This window comes from Chiroxiphia lanceolata, chromosome 2 (genome assembly GCF_009829145.1).
Source record: "Chiroxiphia lanceolata isolate bChiLan1 chromosome 2, bChiLan1.pri, whole genome shotgun sequence".
Classification (NCBI taxonomy): domain Eukaryota; kingdom Metazoa; phylum Chordata; class Aves; order Passeriformes; family Pipridae; genus Chiroxiphia; species Chiroxiphia lanceolata.
Genome location: NC_045638.1, coordinates 39,305,947 through 39,326,957, shown reverse-complemented (window position 1 = coordinate 39,326,957; position 21,011 = coordinate 39,305,947). Strand labels below are relative to the sequence as shown.

At 35.2% G+C, this 21,011-nt stretch overlaps 1 protein-coding gene across 5 annotated transcripts in view; it reads right to left on the bottom strand.

Moving 5' to 3' along the window:
* The window catches only part of FGF14 (fibroblast growth factor 14), a 400,255-nt gene that overhangs the window by 80,713 nt on the left and 298,531 nt on the right, over nucleotides 1–21,011 (bottom strand). For 3 of the 5 annotated variants that reach the window (XM_032678607.1, XM_032678611.1, XM_032678608.1), the window contains 2 exons: nucleotides 13,172–13,282; nucleotides 4,612–4,715 (listed from right to left, as the gene is read on the bottom strand). In XM_032678607.1, the coding sequence (XP_032534498.1) occupies nucleotides 4,612–4,715; nucleotides 13,172–13,282 (215 nt within the window). The remainder of the gene's footprint in view (nucleotides 1–4,611; nucleotides 4,716–13,171; nucleotides 13,283–21,011) is intronic. The other 2 variants (XM_032678609.1, XM_032678610.1) reach the window with 1 other exon arrangement.

Below are 21,011 nucleotides of genomic sequence, written 5' to 3'. Positions count from 1 at the left end.
CTTTCAGGTGAGAGCTGCCAGAGTCATATAACAAATGCACTTCCCAGTAACAGATATTGATATTATCTCTCTTTCATGAAGGCTGTGATACAGAACGACATCTTACTGCAGAAGAAACGCTCCCCTGACCAACACCCTTCCAACACCCTCAACACTGCATACCATGGCAGATTAAAAACACAAACCATCATCCTACAGGAAGATTTTTCTGTTGTGAGTGGTGTGACATTCCTAATTCTGAAACACTTTATAAAAAGTTGGTAAACTTCCTAGAAATGCAGCCATGTCCTTCCATCCTCCCAGTGACTTTCCCACTGCCCCATACCCAGAAGAGCATCTCTGGAGCCATGGTGCACAATGCTGGAAGAGATGACTAGGCAGTTCAGATCAGACCCTTCAGGCTGAGTCATCTTTTAAAGTTTCAGTCTTACAAGGAAATCAGACAGTGGCTTCCTAGGTCTTTAATATCTACTGATGACAATATCACAGGTGTAGTCTTCTCCCTCTGGTTTTATCCACATCTCTGGTTTCAGAAAATTAGCAGAAGAAATAGTAAAAAAGGAAACATGAAGAAGAAAGTAAAAGTAGGTGAAGGTGTTCTAGAGTTAGGATGTTTCCTTTTCTACATTTTAGATTTTCTCTTTTCTTTTACTCTGATAGCCACCAAATATTGGTAATACTCTGCTTCTACGATGAAAAAGGAAACCAGTAGCCCTTCCAAACCCTCCCAGATATATAAAATTATTCTTGAGAAAAATTCACTGGTATAAACCCAGAAGACTCTCATAATCTCATCATAGGAAAATGGGAATAATAAAATGGACTCACATAAGTTTTACCTTTGAGTTCGTCCTGCTAAGATAGCAGAAAATCCTAAAAGCAAAACAAGAAGCTTCAGCCTCCTGAACATTGAACTAGTTAACCGCTTGCAAAGGGATTTGAGCAAAATTAGCATCAAACCCAACAAGAGATTCTGCCATGTACTGCACTGCCATCTTCCTGCTGCAGGCAATACCTGTTCCCCATGGAGAATCCCTGGAACTGTGCTTCATTTTTCAGTGTATGGAGCCAGTTTCACTCCTTTTGATTATGACAAGATAAAACCTGGGAAAGAAACCTCATCTTGCTCACTCTTTCCAAAGGCAAGACAGGAGTAAGGCATCATTTTTGACTCTAACATATGAGGTCCATATTATGTCAAAAATCTTGCTAGTAACTGAGATGGTTCTCTGTGGAAAAATCCAGATTCTCCAACTAGCTTTCACAGTTATTAAGTCAGTCATAAATACTGAATTGTTCACAGTTCATTAAACCAACTAAAATAAATTTCAACTCACTTTTATAATTGTCATTGCTCACTAACACACGCAGAATTTGAAAGCTGTCACTAGATAAATATATCTTAATTATGAGTAGATATATATCAATATAAATATATACGTGTATATATATATACACACAGAAATAAAGTTGAATGCAGTGACCCAAAACTTCAAAACAGGTGAGATAGTCTTTAGATGGGATAACCCTTAAAAGTGCAGGATAAAAAACAACATGAAAAGGCTCTTGTTCTCATATTTCATCTGACAGAAAAAATGAATTTTGGTATTACAATAATTAAACACATAGGAAAAAATTAGGTTATGATTTTGTAAAAATAATTTCTCTCAGGAATTCTGCAAATCCCTATCAAACTCCAAAGATTTTGCTTCTCCTTTATTTGACAAGACTTTGATGGTGTATGATAGAGACCCTGGCTTGATCAATCCCGAAAGGACAGAATAAAAATCTCAACTGCTGCAGTAGGCAAAATAGGTATGAAAAGCTCCTGAGAGTGACCTTCCTACACAATTTGCTGTCCCCCTGTTTCTGTTCAAAGAAGTACTGTCATAAGACTCTTCTATGATTATTCTGCATATTTTGATAGTTCTAATTCTGAGAAATAGTTGAAAAAATCTTAAATATGTCAGAACAAAGTAAGGGAGGAAGGGGGGAAAAGACTCTCAAACTGACACAACTAACTATTGAGAAAAAAAAAATTAAAAAATGGCAAGAGACAATGTAATTCTGCTTTTGGTGATCTGTATGCAAAGCTGGTCTGTAACTGTACCTTCGTTTTCTTCTTACTGAACACTTCATACCAGAGAAAGCACATAATACCTTTCCTGTCAGTGCTGTTGCTTAATTAGTCGACAGGATGTGAACCTTATGATAAAAATAATTGAGTTGGGGCCTTCAGTCTCTGAAGAAAGGCATCAACATGTAGTATATTGTCACAAGATGTGGGTTTTGTACACTGTGAATGGAAAAAGGGACACTGAGGTATTCTGCGGAAAAGGACTATACAGAACTTCGGTCTCAGACTATAAATGCTGCTTAGTCTACAGTGCAGGCTTCCATTTTTTAAATCCCTATAATAAATCAGTAATAAATATAAATATGTAGACATTTTAACTATCATTCCCATTATGCAGCACTTTTTTTCAGTTATGATACTCATCATACAAAACTTCAAAAACTTTTTCCTTCCATTCTCCTCTAAATAACCAAGGGAAAAATACATGACATATAATATAGAACTTCAGCATTTAGGTGCAACAGATACACAAATGTGAAAATGAGTCAAAAATCCGCAAACAGAACAGTAATAGAAAGTGATTTGTTAAAAATACTTTTCTACAAATGACAGTATTTAATTCCGCATACATTATTTCTTCATCTTGATCCTCAGTAGGAGACAGACTTCTCTCATGCTTTGTTGTCTTATTTTCAAATTCATTAGTCTTTATGCTGAAAGCAGGCAATTGCTGAGACGAAAGTGTATTACCAATGTTTTCAATACATTAATATGAACAATCAAACCTGTATTACAGCACTGATGTTTTGAAACCACTACCTTTAAATTTGTATTAGATCAAATTATTACTTTTCTACTTGACAAAAGGTTAAGTTGAAAATCATTTTGTAGACATATCAAAACTAAAGTCTTCCACTGTGTTTTCTAATGTATCAAAACTATTTGCCATTTAATGGACCACTCATCTTTCATTCTCTGCACAAGAGTGAGCAGTACATTATAAAAACGCTCATTTCCTTGCCTCACTTTACTTCATTTAACTTGAACTATTTCCAGAATACATAAATACAGTGGCTGTGAGAATTTGTTTATGTAGGGTTACTCTGCAGAATTATCCATCAGGAAACTGTACACCTTCTGAAATTTGTATTTCTTTCTGAAGGACTGAGTGCTCACTTCAGAAACAGTGCTGGGCAAGAATGTACTCTTCACTGTGCCAACACATTCAGAAAATACTCTTCATGCTATGATACAGAAATGAACTCCCCACATGAAGTGATGGAACTGGAAAGTCAGTAATTCATTTTTTCTAACAACTCTAGGTTTTTTTCTTCTAGTTTTCTTCCTTCTGACAGCAAATATTGCATGTTTTCCTGTAATAGAATTTTTATTTTGAAGAGAAGCGAAAAAATGTTGTAGATCATACTGCTGGAGTTTCCAGCAGACATTGTATAAGGAGGAATTTTCTCTCTGTCTTGACATTGACATTCAAGATTAGTTCCATTTTTTTCTTCCTAATTAGCTTTTCCAAGAAAATTATATATTTGAAACAAACAGAATACTTTCCCTCAGGGCATCAGAAACTGAATCTTTCCAATTTCCTTTCAACGGTCATTGACAACAAAGCATTATATTGTAACTCAGTGGGGAATTAAGAACTACGTGACGTAAAAAATGAAAAAAGTGCTATGTAAATAAATTCCACATAGATGTCAGTAAAAATATAGTAATGAAAAATCCTTTAAGCCACCTTGTTAATACCTGACAGAACTGCCTGCTCACATTAAAGTCTGTTTGCCTTTCAAAGGAGGTTAAGACACTAAATTTATACAAAACTGAGGAATTTTATATTCACAACAACACACTGAGTGATTAGCATTAAATCATTTGAAATATCATAAACAATGATATCATAAACAACATGAGATCTTTCCAATCACTTTATCCAGCAGTCTTCTTTGTGACTCAAAAGATTTTTTTTTTTCAACTTCAATCATTCCACAAAGATATAGTCCCTCACAGAACTCTTTATTTTCTTTATATCTGACATAAAAACCAATAATGCTAAGAAACAATTACAAGATTATGGTGATAAACTGTAAGGCTGTTAACAACCTTTTAGATGGAAGTTGCACTTGTAAATCTTATCAATAAAAATAACTGCTGGAGCAGCTTTTGGATTCTGATCAACAAGTCACTAAAAAAATAATCGCAGGTCTTTATTTAAATATTTTTGAGAAATTAATTGAAAATTATAAGCTTTATGGCATATGGCACACTACCAGTATAGCCTACCAGCAAAAGACATTTACAGTATGCCTTTTCTGGACTGTTAACACGCAGACTTTCATATGTAGTACACAGTAATTTCTACTTAATCCCATTTATAGATAACGCTGTGTACATATGTGGTGTGTGTACCGTACGTATATATATATAAGACATTACAGAACTTCTTAAAAGTGAATCTCTCATTCCTGTGTAGATTTCAACTTCAGTCGTGCCTCTTAAACAGAGTTCAGCAAGGTACTTACTGATGTGTAGAGGAAACCTTCTCCATTTAGGGCTATATACAACCCAGTCTTTACACCCTGGATAGCAACAACTCGAAGTCCCACTGGTATAAGGTTGAATAAAGCTATGAAGAAAAAACATAACCAGATATTAATATGCTATGACTAAAACAATATCCTAATAAATATCACTAGTAAAAAGAAAGAAACTATATAATAAGCTGTATAATTTTTTTTTCCGATTTTGAAATTAGACAAATTCAGAAAAAACAGCTTCTTATAAAGTTCGTCCTCAGAATTAAAGCCTATCTATCTACCAATAAGTTCTGCAATAGTTTAATATCTGGCACAAGTGTTAACTAGTAAATACAAAGCACAGCAAACTGGACTGTAATCATTTAGGCAGCACTGCAAACATGAACATCTGAGACAATCTGAATAGTGTCAAAGAGCCCACCAGTTCCCTCACCAACGTAGACTGATCATAAGAGTAATACTTATGCCCTGCAGAAAACATCTCCAATTCTGGCAAGTAACACAGAAGGCAATGACAGAGGCTTAAAAGTTCATAAAGGCATCGAAATATGTACTTGACTCTAAATGTGCATAAATGTTATTGAGCTAAATACAGAACATGCTCAAAAACTTGGGGCTCTGTGCGTGCGTGTGTGGAGTAATTAGAAAATAATTAGAAAACTACCTAATAGCAAATACCGTAGGAATGGTATATACCTCTAGTAACAAAACCAGCCACAACTTTGATCACTGTCTGAAAAAGACCAGTGTGAGGAGTGGGAGTTTACCAGCCTCACCACAGAAAAACACACAGAAAACCAGGAAAAGTTATATAAATAGAAGACATGAAAGATTCTTCTTCTAAAAATTATGCCAGCACACACCTATACTACATTTACTGACTCATACTAGAAAATCAGATGCAAAGCACACATCAGTCTTGGAAGAAAAGCTCTAGATGAGACAGAGTTCATGCTAAATATTTTTCCATTGTGAATGAGTCAAGGACTCACAAGTCCTTGGATGAAAACCAAAAGCATAACCTTTGTATTCAACATATGCAGTGAGGACTATGGTTCTACTAAGTCAGGTCTCAGGAACACAGTAACACCTACAGTGAGTTCCTCAAAATTTAGGAAGGTCGTTCAGAGGTGTGACCAGAAAATGTACTGTATGAGGCTATCTGTAATCAGAATGCCAGAGCTAAAGCCAAAATTGAGAGGAAAAGTGTCATGTACTTGCAGTGGATAAGTACATTTCTCAAGGTGTGAAAACTCCTGTTTGGTCAAAGGACACAAATCCAGAGTTTGTTTATGATGAAGATGATCAAATCTTTACAACTGAGAAAAAGCATAGGTTGACTACTAGAACTTAAAGACAGAAGTGGATAAAAAAAAAGATACTTTTCCTTCAACATTGTTATGGAGAAAAAGAGTGTGTAACATTAGATCTTTCTACGAACACACAAAGCCAGTATAAAGCTAGGAATTGTAGCAGAGTACTTCCTAAAGGTGTAGAAAGAAAAACATATTCAAAAGAGCTCTAGAAGAACAGATAATAATTTGGGGGGGGGCTTACAAAGAAGAATAGAAAAGATGACAAGAATTAGCATAAATAAATAGCATTTTAATTTCTGTAATTTCCAAAAGTCTCCATTATGCTAGGATCTTAGTGGGTTGTTCACTAGAAAAATATTGGATACCGACAAGGTTCCCTCTCTACATTAGGATAAACAGTGAAATATGGCACTCATTGATAAGATATCCTAAGAGTATATAGGCTAAACACTGCATGGTTTGAGGGCTTTCAAATGTTCAGTATAATCTGAAAGTTAAAAATTAAAGTCATTACCCTGAAAGGAAACAATTCAAAGCCAGCAAAATCACTGTTGTGGATGGTGGATGGGGAGTCTGTCAGAGAAAAACTAAGTTTCAGGTAGCAATTGAGTCTGGGTTTTTTCCTAGAAGAAAAGAAATTGCGGGGGGGGAGGAAACCTGCATAGAAACACCACGCTAGAGGGGGGGGGCAGCAACAATTGAAGGGGCACCAGAAAGAAAAAGCAAACAATACTTGTATAAAGACAAGAAATGAGCACAAAAGACAAGTCAGCCATGAAAACTGCTATGGAAAAATAACTTCAAATCATAGAGGTTCCGTCAAAAAAATTCTGGATCGTAGATATTATTTGCTGTATTGCCATTAAAAATAAAACAGCAGAGCTAGAAAAAAACCCCAGCCATCACTGAAGAAGAATTAGAGGCTTGTAACAGGGCAGTGTTTTATGCAACTATAAAATTACTAGAGCATCTTATAGTTGCTGGTGAATTTAGAAAGCATTGAAGAGGACATGTAATGTATCTTTTACTGCCGCTAGATTTTAATTGGAGACTGTCAGAGCTCCTGTAATTAGCCTAAGACCATAAAATTTTAGAGTATGACCTGAAATGCTGCAATTCTGCACATACAGAAAATTCAATAAATTTCACAAAATCTTTCAGACTGGGCTGAAACTAGGCAGGCCAGTCTACATTCAGCTTTCAATTGACAAATGTTCAGCAATATGTTTCATACTGGGGTCAGCAAAACATGTATCAGGAAGGTACAGTATGTGGTTTTTAGGTGCTTTGAAGGTGGCCAAAGGAAAGTCAATTTCCTCCAGAACATGACTGTACAGTTCTCTTTAATGTACAAGACTTTTGTGCCTAATTACACAATTCAAACCTTCCTAGGATTCACTTGTGCTATCCCCCACTCTAATAAGAACCTGCTTTGAGAGAAGCAGAAAGCCTTCCAGAGTCTGCTGGCATTTCGGTTCTCCACAGCCAAAGCTATGCTCTTACCTGAGGGGGCTGTGAAAAAGAACCATTTCCCCAGCTTTCTTCCGTCTTTAAGACATTGATCCAAAACTGACTGGAGAGTGAGGCTCCCGAACATCTTTATGTACCTAAACCCAGTTCAATGAGTCCATAGATGAGTTGAGAGAGGGGGCACCCTCTTTCAGCCTAGGAAATATAACTCTGCCTGATGCTCAGTGCTACTATGCTGCACACTTAAGCAGAAAGCCCGGTTAATCCAAATGTAAATAAGACGTGGGAACATTAAGGAAAACAAAGGAACCAATCGGTAAAAATGGTTCAAGTAAAACCTTTTCTTCTTGTCAGCACTGAGTCTGTGCACTCCCTTAGCTTTGATTTGTATGCCATCTAAACTGTGACCATAAAGCACACAGTTTCTCCTCCTTCTCCTAAGCCTACAAGCCTAAGCCTATTCCCATCACACACAAGATCAGAAAATGGGGGTGAAGGCAGTTAGCAGGAACAACTGGCATGAAAATGGTTATTTGTTTAGGTGTCATGGAGCAGACTCGCAGGAACTCCAAATCTGAGTTGGATTTTAATCCTCACAAAGCTTTAGCCAAAGTTTAAGTCCACTTTTATTTTTTTTATAAGCAATCACTCCTTTCTTGAGCAAAACACAAAACCACCACATAACTTTTTCCTTCTTTTATGCAATATCATCATAGTCTATTAATTTGAAATCTGAAATGCCTAAAATCAGATATTTCCATTTACTTATGAAAGTCTATGTAGCTACAAGAAAATTGCTATTGCAGATCACTGTTTTTCTCAAGAAGCTTGGTGAAAAAACGATTGCTTAAGGTTTATAAATTTGCTGTCTCTTCTGAATGTGCTGTGCTCTTGTGTCAGTTAACAAAACTTTCCATAGCACCAAATCTCCAATCAGATTAAGGCAACTATTTCTTTAATTTATTTTCATCTGCAGACACACAGGCAAAAATGGCGACTCCATCTCTTAGATTGGTAATGAGTGCAAAAAGGCTGGTATTTAGAGGTCTGTCCATCCATTTCTTATGGAGCAAACCCATTCTACCTACCTGACTTTACACAAGACGTAATTAAAACATAACTGAACATGGCCTTCACTGACTCTGTTAGACTAAGATTATCCCAATGGGAGAAACAGGCTTACCTAACTCCCAGAGGTGGTGTAGGTAGATGAGTAAATGCCTGTATAATTCTTAGAAGACAAACTTCAGTAAAAAGCAATGTGAAAATCAGGCTGCAGGTATTTCAGTGCAGTAATCCAAATTTAACGTTCATTAATCCAAATTTAACAGCACTGCAGGTGTTGTTTTTTAATCTTCATGTGCTTTATTTCTGTCTAATTATCTCCTTTACTTTAAAAGAGTGCTGTAAAGATTATTTTATTTGTATCTTCAAACCAAAATGTGATAGGGGTAGGTACTTTAGAAAGACGTTAAAAAGTTAATACTTCCATAGTCAATTTGGAAGATATAAATAAAATATTAGGAGCATACATTAAAAGATGAAAATAAAGGAATGTTAAATGGTTGCAGGATTTTCTTGAACAGCAACTCTACCAGATACCAAGCATCACAAAGGAGGTAAAGCATGCTGCAGAATAATAAAGGAAGAGATGTGCACAACAAAGCCAAATCAAAGTTGCTTCGTTAACGTTAACTTTGTCATTTATCAGCTTATGAAATAAGGCTAATTATCAATGAGTAATGCTCTTTTAATTACAGCATGTTATAAACATGTTCTAAACATGACTGTAATTCATAAGGGGTGCAAATAGCAACATTTGAGTGTTACAATCAGGTCTATCTCCTATAAAGGAAAGTATCACCATTTATGTTGAATTTTTTCAGTGGTTGTTGGCTGAGATACACTCTCTAGGTGAATCAAAAGAAGCCATAGATCTAAAAGATTTAGGGTTTTGATCTCAGAAATTAAAGAATCAGAATTGTCTGTTTCTCAAATTTATTAGTCCTCCTACAGAACCAACCCTTCATTCATAAGACAAACCTTTGAAGATAGACCAAAACCTAAAAATGAGCCGGTTTAGGTGGGGAGGACAGGAGGAGAATGTTATGCTTGTTACCAGAAGCACATATGGAAATCTCTTCTATTTCTTTATGATTTCTGTGTAGTAGCCTGTAGCTTTCCTAATTAATAATGATAAGGCCCGTGGACAACACTGAAGTAAGTTGCATTTGCATCTGTAAAATCCAGGAAAATTAGAGCTAGAGAGGGACAGCTATACTGAGTAGGACCTCAGTAATCAAGCCTACAGCTTTAACCACAGTCACTCCTGCCTTTGCTACAAGCATGCTCCAAAAGCAAACCATAAACTGTAAGGCATTAGAGAAACAAAAAAGAGAAAACCAGCTAAAATAATAAAAGCAATGTATAAAAGCTTCTTTTCACATATGATTGAGAATGGGGAAAAAACCCCACAGACTGAACAGACAAGATTGCTTAAGCTAACAGCCTTGATCTGGTGATGTGATCTAAGGAAACTCAGCCTCATTAACCAATGGGTCCATTAATTCACACTCTTTCACAAAACATGATTAACTTGAATAAGTTATACATAGAAATTACAACACTGAACTGAAACCTATCAGTCTGTTTAGGTTGAGTTCTAGTATCATGGCCATCAACACGAACAGATGAAAGTACCTTCAGGGATGTAATTACAAGTCACATCATTCTTCCTTTTCCATGGAAGGATTTGTGTGCAACAATGTACTAAAAACCCTGCCATCTCTCTCTCTGCAGACTCTAGCCTTTACTCAGACTTAAGGCAAGCTGGGACAATGGCTTGCATTAGAACAGCTGATTAAATCCACTGGTACAACTCATTTTGACTTCAAATAGAAGCAAAATGTCGTTAAAGAAACTACTGAGAAGCTTTAAAGACAATCTTGGTTTACGCTACCTCTCTGTAACGCTGCGACTCCAATAGTGTGTAACTTATTATTTACTGACATACATATAAAATGAGTACTAAATGATATAGGCACTTGAGGGAATTTTAACTTCAAGCACTCCTCTAACTGCTTGACACAGAATACATTGCAAAAGCACAAAAAGTAGCAGCATGACTAAGCTTCAAACAGTTTCCTTACTGAAGACAAAAAAGAAAATACATCTTTTTCTGACTCTCATGCCTTGCTTTTCTGACACCCATTTACTCAGATGGCCAGTGCACTCTCTTCAGGGACAGTGAATAATGCAGAAGACAGGTGGAAGGTTGGCAGAGGTGCAAACCCTTTGGCAGTCTGTATTTTCTTTTTTATGAACACAATCAAATGGAAGTAATCTTCACTATCAAGATAAGCATATTATCTGTCCTACTGACAGCTAATATATGTCCATCCCTTCACCCACTGGGCACATTAAATAGGCAGTCTGTAAACACCGTTGTCAGAAGCAGGATTTTCTCCTTGGGCCACTGCCAGCGGTTATTTACCTATAAGCCTCAGACAGAAATTATCATGCTAAGGAGCTCAGAAAATAAAATATCAAAATACTAGGAATTCTATCCATAAGAAAATTACTGTTTTAAAGTAAAAGAGAGAAGGGAAACCAAAATATGCTGCAATAAACAAAAGCAATAGGAAAAAAAGTTCAACAGGAAATGGAAGGAAACGGAGTGGAAAGGGAAAAAAATAAGGAGAAAGACTGACAGCACAAAAGAAACAGACACATATTCATATCTTTTTATATTAATGAATAGACCAACTAGATCAATCTTTTCAGCTCTTAATATAGTGTTGATACACCTATACCAGCAAAATTTCAGGTGGACATTATAGGCCCTCCTGGCAAACACATTAATTTTGCATTCTGTTCTAAACTTTCTTTACTAAAAAATATTGTAAAATTGGACTAGTGAATAAAAAAATAAAGAATCACACCAGTTAAAGATAGAAAAAAATACTCTTATGGAAAAAAAATAGCTTAAAAATAATTTTGAAGTAAAACACAATGTTATCTAACAATATTTATCCAAAATACACAATATTTCTATCTGGTATTTGGTTGAGTTTGGAGAAGTTCTATATTTCCTAATATTTATAATATTAATTATAATATTATAATGATATATAATAATTATAATATTATAAGTCACTCTGTATTTTGGAAAAAGAAGAATAAAAAAGATGGATAGACAGATGGAAAATCAGAAAGGCAGGGAAGAAGGGAGAGAAAGGTAAATTAAATAGTAAGAAAAAAAAAAAAAAGATTTGTGAAACTGACAACAGCAAAAACAGAAAAGTGGCATGGTCCAGTTTTGCAAAGAATCCAAATTCATAGAGTTCTAAGATTTAAAAAAACCCTCAGAAAAAAACCAATAAAACTTTGCAAAATTACTGTAGTCATACACACCTTCTCGCTGAAGCTGAAAATAAGAGAGATGGGCAGAGAGAGACACACACTCGCACTCTAAGATATATTTCTCAGACCTCATCTAGGCAAAGCTTCTATAAAAGGCAATAATAGTCTTGTCTGTACAAGGTCTTAGTATCTAGTCCAGTACAGAAGTGGGCATGAGAGATGGACAGACTGAGGGAAGAAAATAAACAAGGAATGGGGTGGGGAGGGAGGGTGTGGGGAGGAACAAAAACATTTGGAAAGCAGGCAGAGAAGTACACATCAAAATAGATTAATCAGCTTTTCTCACTTTAAAACCAGAACAATAAAAGATGATCATGTTATCTGTTGATGAAAAGTGTTATAAATGACAGCCATGCATTAACAGATAAAATAAGACCTTACCAATGTAAAGCAGAAACCTCAAATCCCCTAATTTCTGTAGCCTAATTCCAAGATTTTTGAGGAAACTGAAGGCTTATTTATGTATATGTATGCATAACAAGAAGATAAAGCTTTTGTATTAAAAGTGCCTAAAATAGAACTCAAGGTCACACAGAAATGTTACTTAAATATGTCATTATGATTAAAATATACAAAATACAAATCAACTGCTTCTAGAGTAAGAATAGGCTTTTTTAATTATCATTTGCAGCTGAAGTTATCAAACACATATATCCTCATTGAATGAAAATTTGTGGCCTTATCATAGGAAAAGTGTATCAAAGCGGTCAGCCACATGGCCTTTCAAGACTGCTTTTGTTTGGAATATTTTTGAAAACTGTCACTGATGCAGCCTCTACAGTGGCAGAAATTCGCTTAAGGTCATTGGAACTCTTTCTGGTATAGGGACTGTAGGATTTTTAGCCCCAATTCAGCAAGGTACTTCAGTGTGTATTTTAAGCAGGACTGTAATAGTTAAATGTACATTTATTTGCTTTGCTGAATCAGGGCCTGTATATCCAGATTTTTCAGGGAAATTTAGTTTCCATCTCTTTTTTTCTTTGTTATTTATTGGAAAGTAAAAAAAATATGCTAAATATATAATTTTTATTAAAATATATTTTAATGTAATTTGACCATTTTTATAAAATTACCAGAAGACAACCATTGGCCTAAATATCTCACTCGTAAGGTCCATGGACACTTACACCTTTCTCTTCAGAGGGAACATATTTGGGCCAATGTCCTGTATGAGCCATGCTGGTGGTCATCAAGCTTTAAACAGACAGAACCCTCCTCCTTTGAACAAAACACATTCAGAAACCCTTCAAAGGCATTAACACGGTGTCTGTGCATACACATTCGAGCGATGCGATCTGTGTGTGCGGTTAAGACATTCCCCTGGGGCAGTCACTTACTAGAATTACTGCTGTCATCCTTGGTTCCATCGAGACTTCCATCGGGGTGCATTTGCAAGTAGTAGCCTTGCCTGCAATATAACCTGGTCACTATACCCTTGAGCTGGGGATCTGAAAGACAAACATATTTTGTCACTAGCCTCAAAACTTTTTCCAAGAGTTATCCCTACTTCTCTCACTGTAGGAGGAAGTTTGGTGAAGCAGCATTGCTGGCTTAAAAGTAAGTACTACAACAGGATGTGTGCTGATGGAGATGGAGAAAAATCTTGCTGCAGAGTGTTATTAGGTCAGTCGTGTGTCCTGTTCTCTGCCTCCAACATTCCTCATTACAATTAACACAGGTAAAACAGAGAAAAAAGAACATCCCAAATACCCACAGTCAAAAGCTTAAACCAGATTAAGCCCTGCAAAAAATTTTAGACTTCAGCAACAAGTATAGTCCCTTACAGAAAATAACAAAACATTTGAAAAAATCTACTCGTTTCATACATGTTAGTAACTTACTGTACTGCACATAAATTTTAAGGAAACTGGAGGGAAAAGGTCTGTTTCCTTTCCTACTGAAAGTGATAGACTAATCTGGTATAATTTGTAGCAGTACCATCTGAAGAGTTCCCAAAATATTTTACCAATCTAGAAGCGGATTCAACCCACCTACCCTCTTACAACCCCCAGGGAAAAACACCAATGATCAGGGCAAGATATAACCTTTCTTCAACAGAGGGAAAATCCTCAGTAAGCTAAAGCCATGGGAAATTTAGGTAGCTGAACAACGAAGGTACTCTCTTTAATACTCTGCATATATGAAAATTTCTAAGAATTGGACAGGGTCTGCCAAGTCGCAAATTTTTTGATTCATAGCATGGATGTTGCCTTACCAAATTACAAATTGAGCCGTTTCAAAACTGGTTCAGAGAAAGAAGACATCACATCTTAAAAAAAATCAACAGCACTACCTCTGTGTGATATTGGTATTAATATTGTTAAACATTAACTATTAGGCCCAGCTCCAGGTAGCCAGTACATAAACTTGTGAGAACATTAGCATTAAAAGCATCTATGTCATATCATACTTAGTTCCACAGTAGTGAACTAAATTCATAAAGATTTTGATACAGATATGTAACAAAGAGGTGAACTTCTAAGACAGAAAGTGTCTCCATGCAACCCTGTGGCCAGAATATAAAATCCTCCTTCAATCTGTGTATAATTACTCTCACAATTAATCAATCTGGGTTACTTATAGTATCCTATGGGGAGGTGAAAATAAACACTAATAAACAAAACTTGCTCTAAGTTGTATGTTCAGAAGTTTTCCATAGGGGCCCGGTTCTATGAAATTATTCTGAAAATGTTTTTATTGAGTATCCAGATTACAAAGTCATATTAAACAATAAACCCATTTAAATTAATAATACAAGATTAAACTGTAAATATAATAAAACTGTTGCTATAAATAGTAACACTGTAAGACTTCTGAGGCATGCAAATAAATAACATTACCTTTTGATGATTAACATGTAAGCACATTACAACTTATTTTTTTTAATTTATTGTACCTGCAGATTTTGCTTTCCATGATTTTTTAAATTAGCAAAAGTTTTTCAGTCTTTATATAGGAATACTCAGAAAGAAATATTTTTTAAAAATTTATAAACATGTTAAAGTGTATTATCTTTGAATGTCTCCATCAACTTTATCAGGCAACTCAAAACTATTTTCATAATTTAAAAAGGAGTCAAGACCTATTTCATATCAATGTATGCTTTCAATGTGTACTTTCAAACTGACAATTTTAAACATGCTTAACTTAACACGTATTAAAAAGGGCATTTTTAAAGACTAAATAAAATAATTTTTAAAATGTTATTAAAACTAGATCTTTAAATATTATTTACAAGAAAAGTATCAGCATTTTGAAAAACACTTTCTATACCTATAGAATTATGAATAAATGATTATTTATCAACACTTTCTAGTGCAAAGTTTCATAGGAAGGCAAAGCACAGTCAACTCACTCTCACCAGTTGTTTACATTTATTGCTTCAAGGGAAAAATGTCAAACTTAGAAGTGACTTTCAAAGTTGTTCTTTACACTTATTATATTAATTTTTCTAAATTGACAAATCTACTTTCTAACAATCATTTGAGGATGTTTTCATCAAAAGCATTATTTAAAGTTAACCCTGCTTTACCAACCATCCAAAATTATACCCAAATGAAAGTATCTTAGTGAATATCTACCCACTTCAGTTAGCTTTTCAGCCTATGTGTGATGAGACAGAGTATGAATCCTCCATTTATTTGTTCACTCAAATCCAAACATAGCAAAATAATAACTATCGTTATGTAGCAAGTGAAACTTTCTTCTTACTTTGTTGGTTTTATTTTTTTTTCCTGTGGATTATCAGAATCTTTTTTGCCTAAGAACATCTTTTCTACCTTAAGGCCCCCCCGTCCTTGGCGAGATTAAAACTTCTATTCCTGACAAGTAATTTAATCATGCATATTTTGCTAGTTCTTGATTCTAATCTTTAGTAAACATATATCACAGTGCATCAGATCACAGAATCAAAGTAAATAACAACTAAATGTTTTAGCTCAACAGTGCTCAGAAAACTGGGGGAACTGGAAATTAGACATGGTACTTCTTTGATCTTATCCAAAACGCAACCCAGATTTAGTGATAGAGTTGTATGAAATGACACATCAATCTCTATGTGAGTCATAATAAGCAATAGTCACAAAGACTACTCCATACAGCTTCAAGGTAAATATCTCCAAGATGAAGCAGACAATCCTGTCAAACAAGGAATTTATCTCTTCTCCTGGTAGAAAGATAAATTACTCTTTCAGGTCCTTTTTGAGACACCTGAGCAGCAAGCAGAGAAGAGAAGTCTGGTAGTTGTTGTATTTCTATGGTATTTTTTCCACCCATTGCCGCTTAATAGCATTACAGGAACAGTCTTAGCTTCAGATGTTTTACAAATGAGCTTCTCAAATCCTTCTGGACCATACTTTCTTTTGGTTTATCTTTTTTTTTTAATGCAGGAGCGAGCAGCAAAGCCCAGAAAAAATAGCAGAAGACTGATGCTGCCTGTCCACAAGGGTACTGGGTATGTTACCTTTCTTTAACTCTAACGGCAGTGACACAGATAGAAGACCAGCATTTATTCTTGTCCATTAAACCCCACACATGCCTTTATCTTCCCACATGTAAGAGTAAGAGAATGGCAAGAAAATACAACAAAATGATAAACCACAAATGAACATGATAAGGGTGATTTTATTATAGATATACTGCTGCTAGTTTTCTCCAAGTCCTAGCTGCCACACTGAAGTGTTTTTTGTGAACAATACCATTTCTATATAATTTTAAACACCTTGACTTCAGGGGAAAACAAACAAAAAAAAACAAACTTCACCATGGATCAACAATCAAAGTTCAACATCTCCTAATGATTTTCATTGATCTTATTTTGCACCTTGACTTCTGAAGTTGAACAGTTCTGTGTGACATGTCAGTAAAGCCCTACTGTGGAAAAAATTATTCTGACTTGTGGTTATTAGAGGTTGTCATTTAAAATTCAAAGACATACTGAATGGACAAGCAACAGCTTTCTTCCACAGCAATTTGTGTGACAGCAGCCACTTGCAGCCCACTTTTATTGTTTTTTTTCCTTGTCAGTGGTAATGGCAGGATGCATGATTGCAGTTAGCATGCACACTCTGTCAGTAGATTTTCTGATGTCTTCAACAAAGGCAGAGTTTAATTAGGATGTCTTCTCTCCCCAATAGTGGCTACAAAAATGGCTTTGGCATCAACTCAAGGCAGCCTAAGTGCAGCTCTTGCTCCAGAACAATTATGACACTTCATGTTTTGAATTTTGAATATTTTCTGTTCTCAAAGAAAATGGTTTTAGCATCTCCTTCCCCACTCTGACACACTACCAGGACAGTTCTTTTTAGAAATTTTATAGGTTTAAAATAATCTAAGGGACAAACTCATTAAATATGAATGTTAAGACATAGATGAATTTACTAGAAGAACAATGTTGAATATGCCCACTCTATATTAACACCATGAAAAATTAATCCTTCAGTATCCAATGGAGTTTTAATTTTTAGTTTTTACCAGAGGAGGGCTTTTTTAGCCTCTCATTATTTAATCCCTCTTCTGTGTAAAGGTACTAAATAAAAGCCTGTTTGAGATGACAAGTAAATGTTTAATGGTGGGTTAGTCTCATATCAACTTACATTCTTATGGAGAATAAACTTTCCAGTCAACTACCAGTCTGTCAAAAAATGAATTGCTCAGTGAGCCAAGTGAAAGTCGGTATTCAGAAGTATATTCTGCTCAGATAGCAGCATAGCATCGAACTCATGATAACGACTGGTAGCTCCAGGTTCTTCATCTTTATTCTTGTCCTTTATTCTTTGCGTTTCCCTTCTGCTCTTTTTACTTTTGGATATTTCAGTACTAAAAGTACCACTCACATTTGGTCCAGAAAAAAAATGAGATTTATGGTCCTCCGATAGTCACTGTGACTTGGCTGTCATTTTTTGCTCGTTGATGTTATGGTCAGCATTTGTTAGGAATCTTCTAACAAAGAAGATTTTGAATTGTAAAAAAACCCATTTATAGTTTGCATTAGGATTTTAAAAAAGTCAACCCCTCAAAATTCTACAACCCGCAGATTTCTTTTGAAGTTGGGAAGTAAAATACCCACCGAAAGTTGAGTGTCTCATCCACTCCAGACATCTCATTAGTTTGTAAGGCCTGGGACATGTAAAAGGCCCCTTTTCCTGACTTCTCACACAAAAGTACCCCAAAAACAGGGGCAGATAAGAGGGAGAGGCGGTGTTGGACTGAGATTCTTGCCATCTTTCTTGCTGAAGCATCTCTACCTTGGACAATAATTAACTACCCCCCCTAGGCAGGATTAGACCCCATCCAGTATACCACAGTTCAAGACAATCTCAAGACCCATCACCGCACAGAAAGCTATTATTGCTTCAGTTTAGTGTCTGGATACTTTTTAAAACTTTAAACATGTCTCTGCACTGCTTAGTATTTTAGAAATGTATTCCACCAAGCAATTCAGCTCCAGAAGCAAGGACCAGATCCCATGTAAATGACACTTCCTTCTTTTAAATTTCTCATTTCAGCTATCTCAGTTCCTGCTGTAATGCTTTTCCCAGCTTCCAAAAGTAATTTTCTTCTCAAGCCTACTGTTTATATTTAATTGCAACAGTACTCAAACAGGTACAGTCAGTACAGACGATCACATTACACTACTTTTACCTTCTTTTTGGTAAGTCTTGCATCATCATTCCAACACGTTAAAGTGCAGAGTCTTCTGATACACGTGTTACACCCTCACAAAGGCAAGCTTCCTGAAGCAAGTACATAGTCAATGGGGAATTCAAAATGCAGAACTTTGTATGTCATTTAAAGGTGATAAAATCCTAAATAGGCATCTAAAACAATAATGTTCCTTTGTTATTAAAGTTTTCAGCTGTTTCTGAACCTTTCAACATTCAAAAGCTTTATACACTCCTAATTTCTTTATTAGACTGTCTTATAACCTGGTGTCTCAATGTTTCCAAGTTTCTGATCGTGTTGTTTTTACTTTCATTCTTAATAAGAAAAGATAAAATGTAGATATTTATATACTAAAGCTCTCTGATTTTAAAAGTAATGTTTTCAATATCTCATAGCATACATCAGAAAACTAAAATTTAATTAAAAACTTTAAAGAAAAATATTTTTAAAAGAAAGTTTTGCTTTATTCAGGGCAGAGGGAAAAAGGATACAATGTGAATTCAGAAAAGCAATAGCTTCCATTATTCCCTGTTCCCATAAGTAATAATAGTACTTGTTCTGAAACATGGTGGCTTTCTCTTTGCTCACTTATTTTTCTGTTCTCATGATGATTACAAGGCACTCAACTTTGGTGTTTATTTTTAACTCTACTTTTTATCCATTTATGCCTCACATCACAAGCTCATCTCCCGCAGAACCTCGCTTTGAGAGCACATTTAAGAGACAGAGAGTCCTCCTACGTTCCTGCGCTGTCATTGTCATTGGTACTTCCACAGCGTTTATGAAATTTCCTGGTAAACTATGAAAGTGGGTTGGAGTTCTGCAAAATGGTTGCTTTTCTTGAAAGCACAGCATTACACCCTTTGTGCTGGCATCCTTGCCTTTGTATTGCAAATGTTTTTATGTTAACTGAAAAATGTGCTCCCTTCCGTTTGTGGGCAGTGACATTTTTTCTCTAGGTCTCACAGTACATTTCAAACTACATTAGATTTGTTTCTTGCTACATGGTTTTATTTGAACAAATTTGATTGTCAGTAGAATTACAGCAACTTGGCTTCTAGCTGGGATAATTTATATCTGTTCAGATTTACAAGATAATTGGATTTAATAGACTTGTCTACAGCATAATCATTAATAGTTTCCTTTACTGGGCATATTATTTTTGCAGGATATTTGTTGGAAAGAGAAGTAGTTTAGGTTGTTCAGAATAAACATTGTTTCAAAGTCACAATTTTACACGGTTATGGTAGTGCAATTTTAGTAAATTCATTTAACTGTCAGCATTTCTCTTTCTACTGGACTATATTGTACACTGTAATGGTTCTGATCTTGCAACACAGGGATTTCTTGGGAGATTTCTGGCTAAATACTGCCTTCCACTGTTGACCCGTGTTTCTTCTAATATGCTAAAATACAATGATCGCCAGTTTTTCAATATCTAAAATAGCTTATGTTGTAGACAGGAATATTGAGAAGAAGCTGGTGTCTACTCCCAAGCTTACTTAGATAGCACCAATTAGAGTTTAATATATTTGACTATCATCTAACAAGCATCATCTTCCACTCATGAAAACAAAATCCACTTTTGCACCTATATTCTCAGTTTACTCAAAATGCTAAAAATTCTATTGTCTAAATTCCATGCTAGAGAAGTCTTGTTATTACAATTTTTATTTGTTCTTTTTACTTTTCATAAGCCTAAAAAATACCCTTTCTTACTGAACCTTATTGACTTGGACAAAATAATTTTCTAGTATTTTGTTTAGGACCCATTCCTATACCTAAACATCTTAGTTCTACATGGCGTATTCTTGATTCTGAATTCTGACACTAAAATATTGACATTACACAAAAATTGCTTAATGTTTACCTTAAAAAAAAAGGCATCAAACAATAGATTCCAGAATTAAGTAATTTCTGTGTCTGCATTTTTGCAATAATCTCTACTTTGTTAGCTTTCCATAAAAAGGCTTTGTTAAAGACCAAACATAATTTTAGTCACACTCAAAAAATACCAAGGCACCACAACATGACAGATTGTATTACCATTTAACTTACATATAGATTTGAGTAATGCATTGCCCTTTGAATGAGTAAATAAATGAGTTTTAAGAATGAGATTTCTCTGAAGATATCACTGAACATTGAAAGCACAATAGGATGGGCATAGATGACCTTTGCAAATGTAACTGAATATATTTCTCATAACACCCAACTTACCAAAGAATGAATTTGATACTCCCTTTCCTAGATAATTTCTATTTCTGGAACTCAATGTTTAAACATTATATTTATTTTTACAAATTTTACTATTTATCTCCTTGCATACTGCATCACAAAACAATGAAGTATCTGAAGTCAGCTTCTATTTTTTTCACCAACTGATTAGAACTAAATCCTAAAGCACTTAAACCATCTATTCTAAAATATTTAAAGCCATCATGGTAATGGTCAATGGAGAGAGGACAAAAGGATAATCTGCAAAGCTAAGTATTGAGTCCTAAAACACACTCT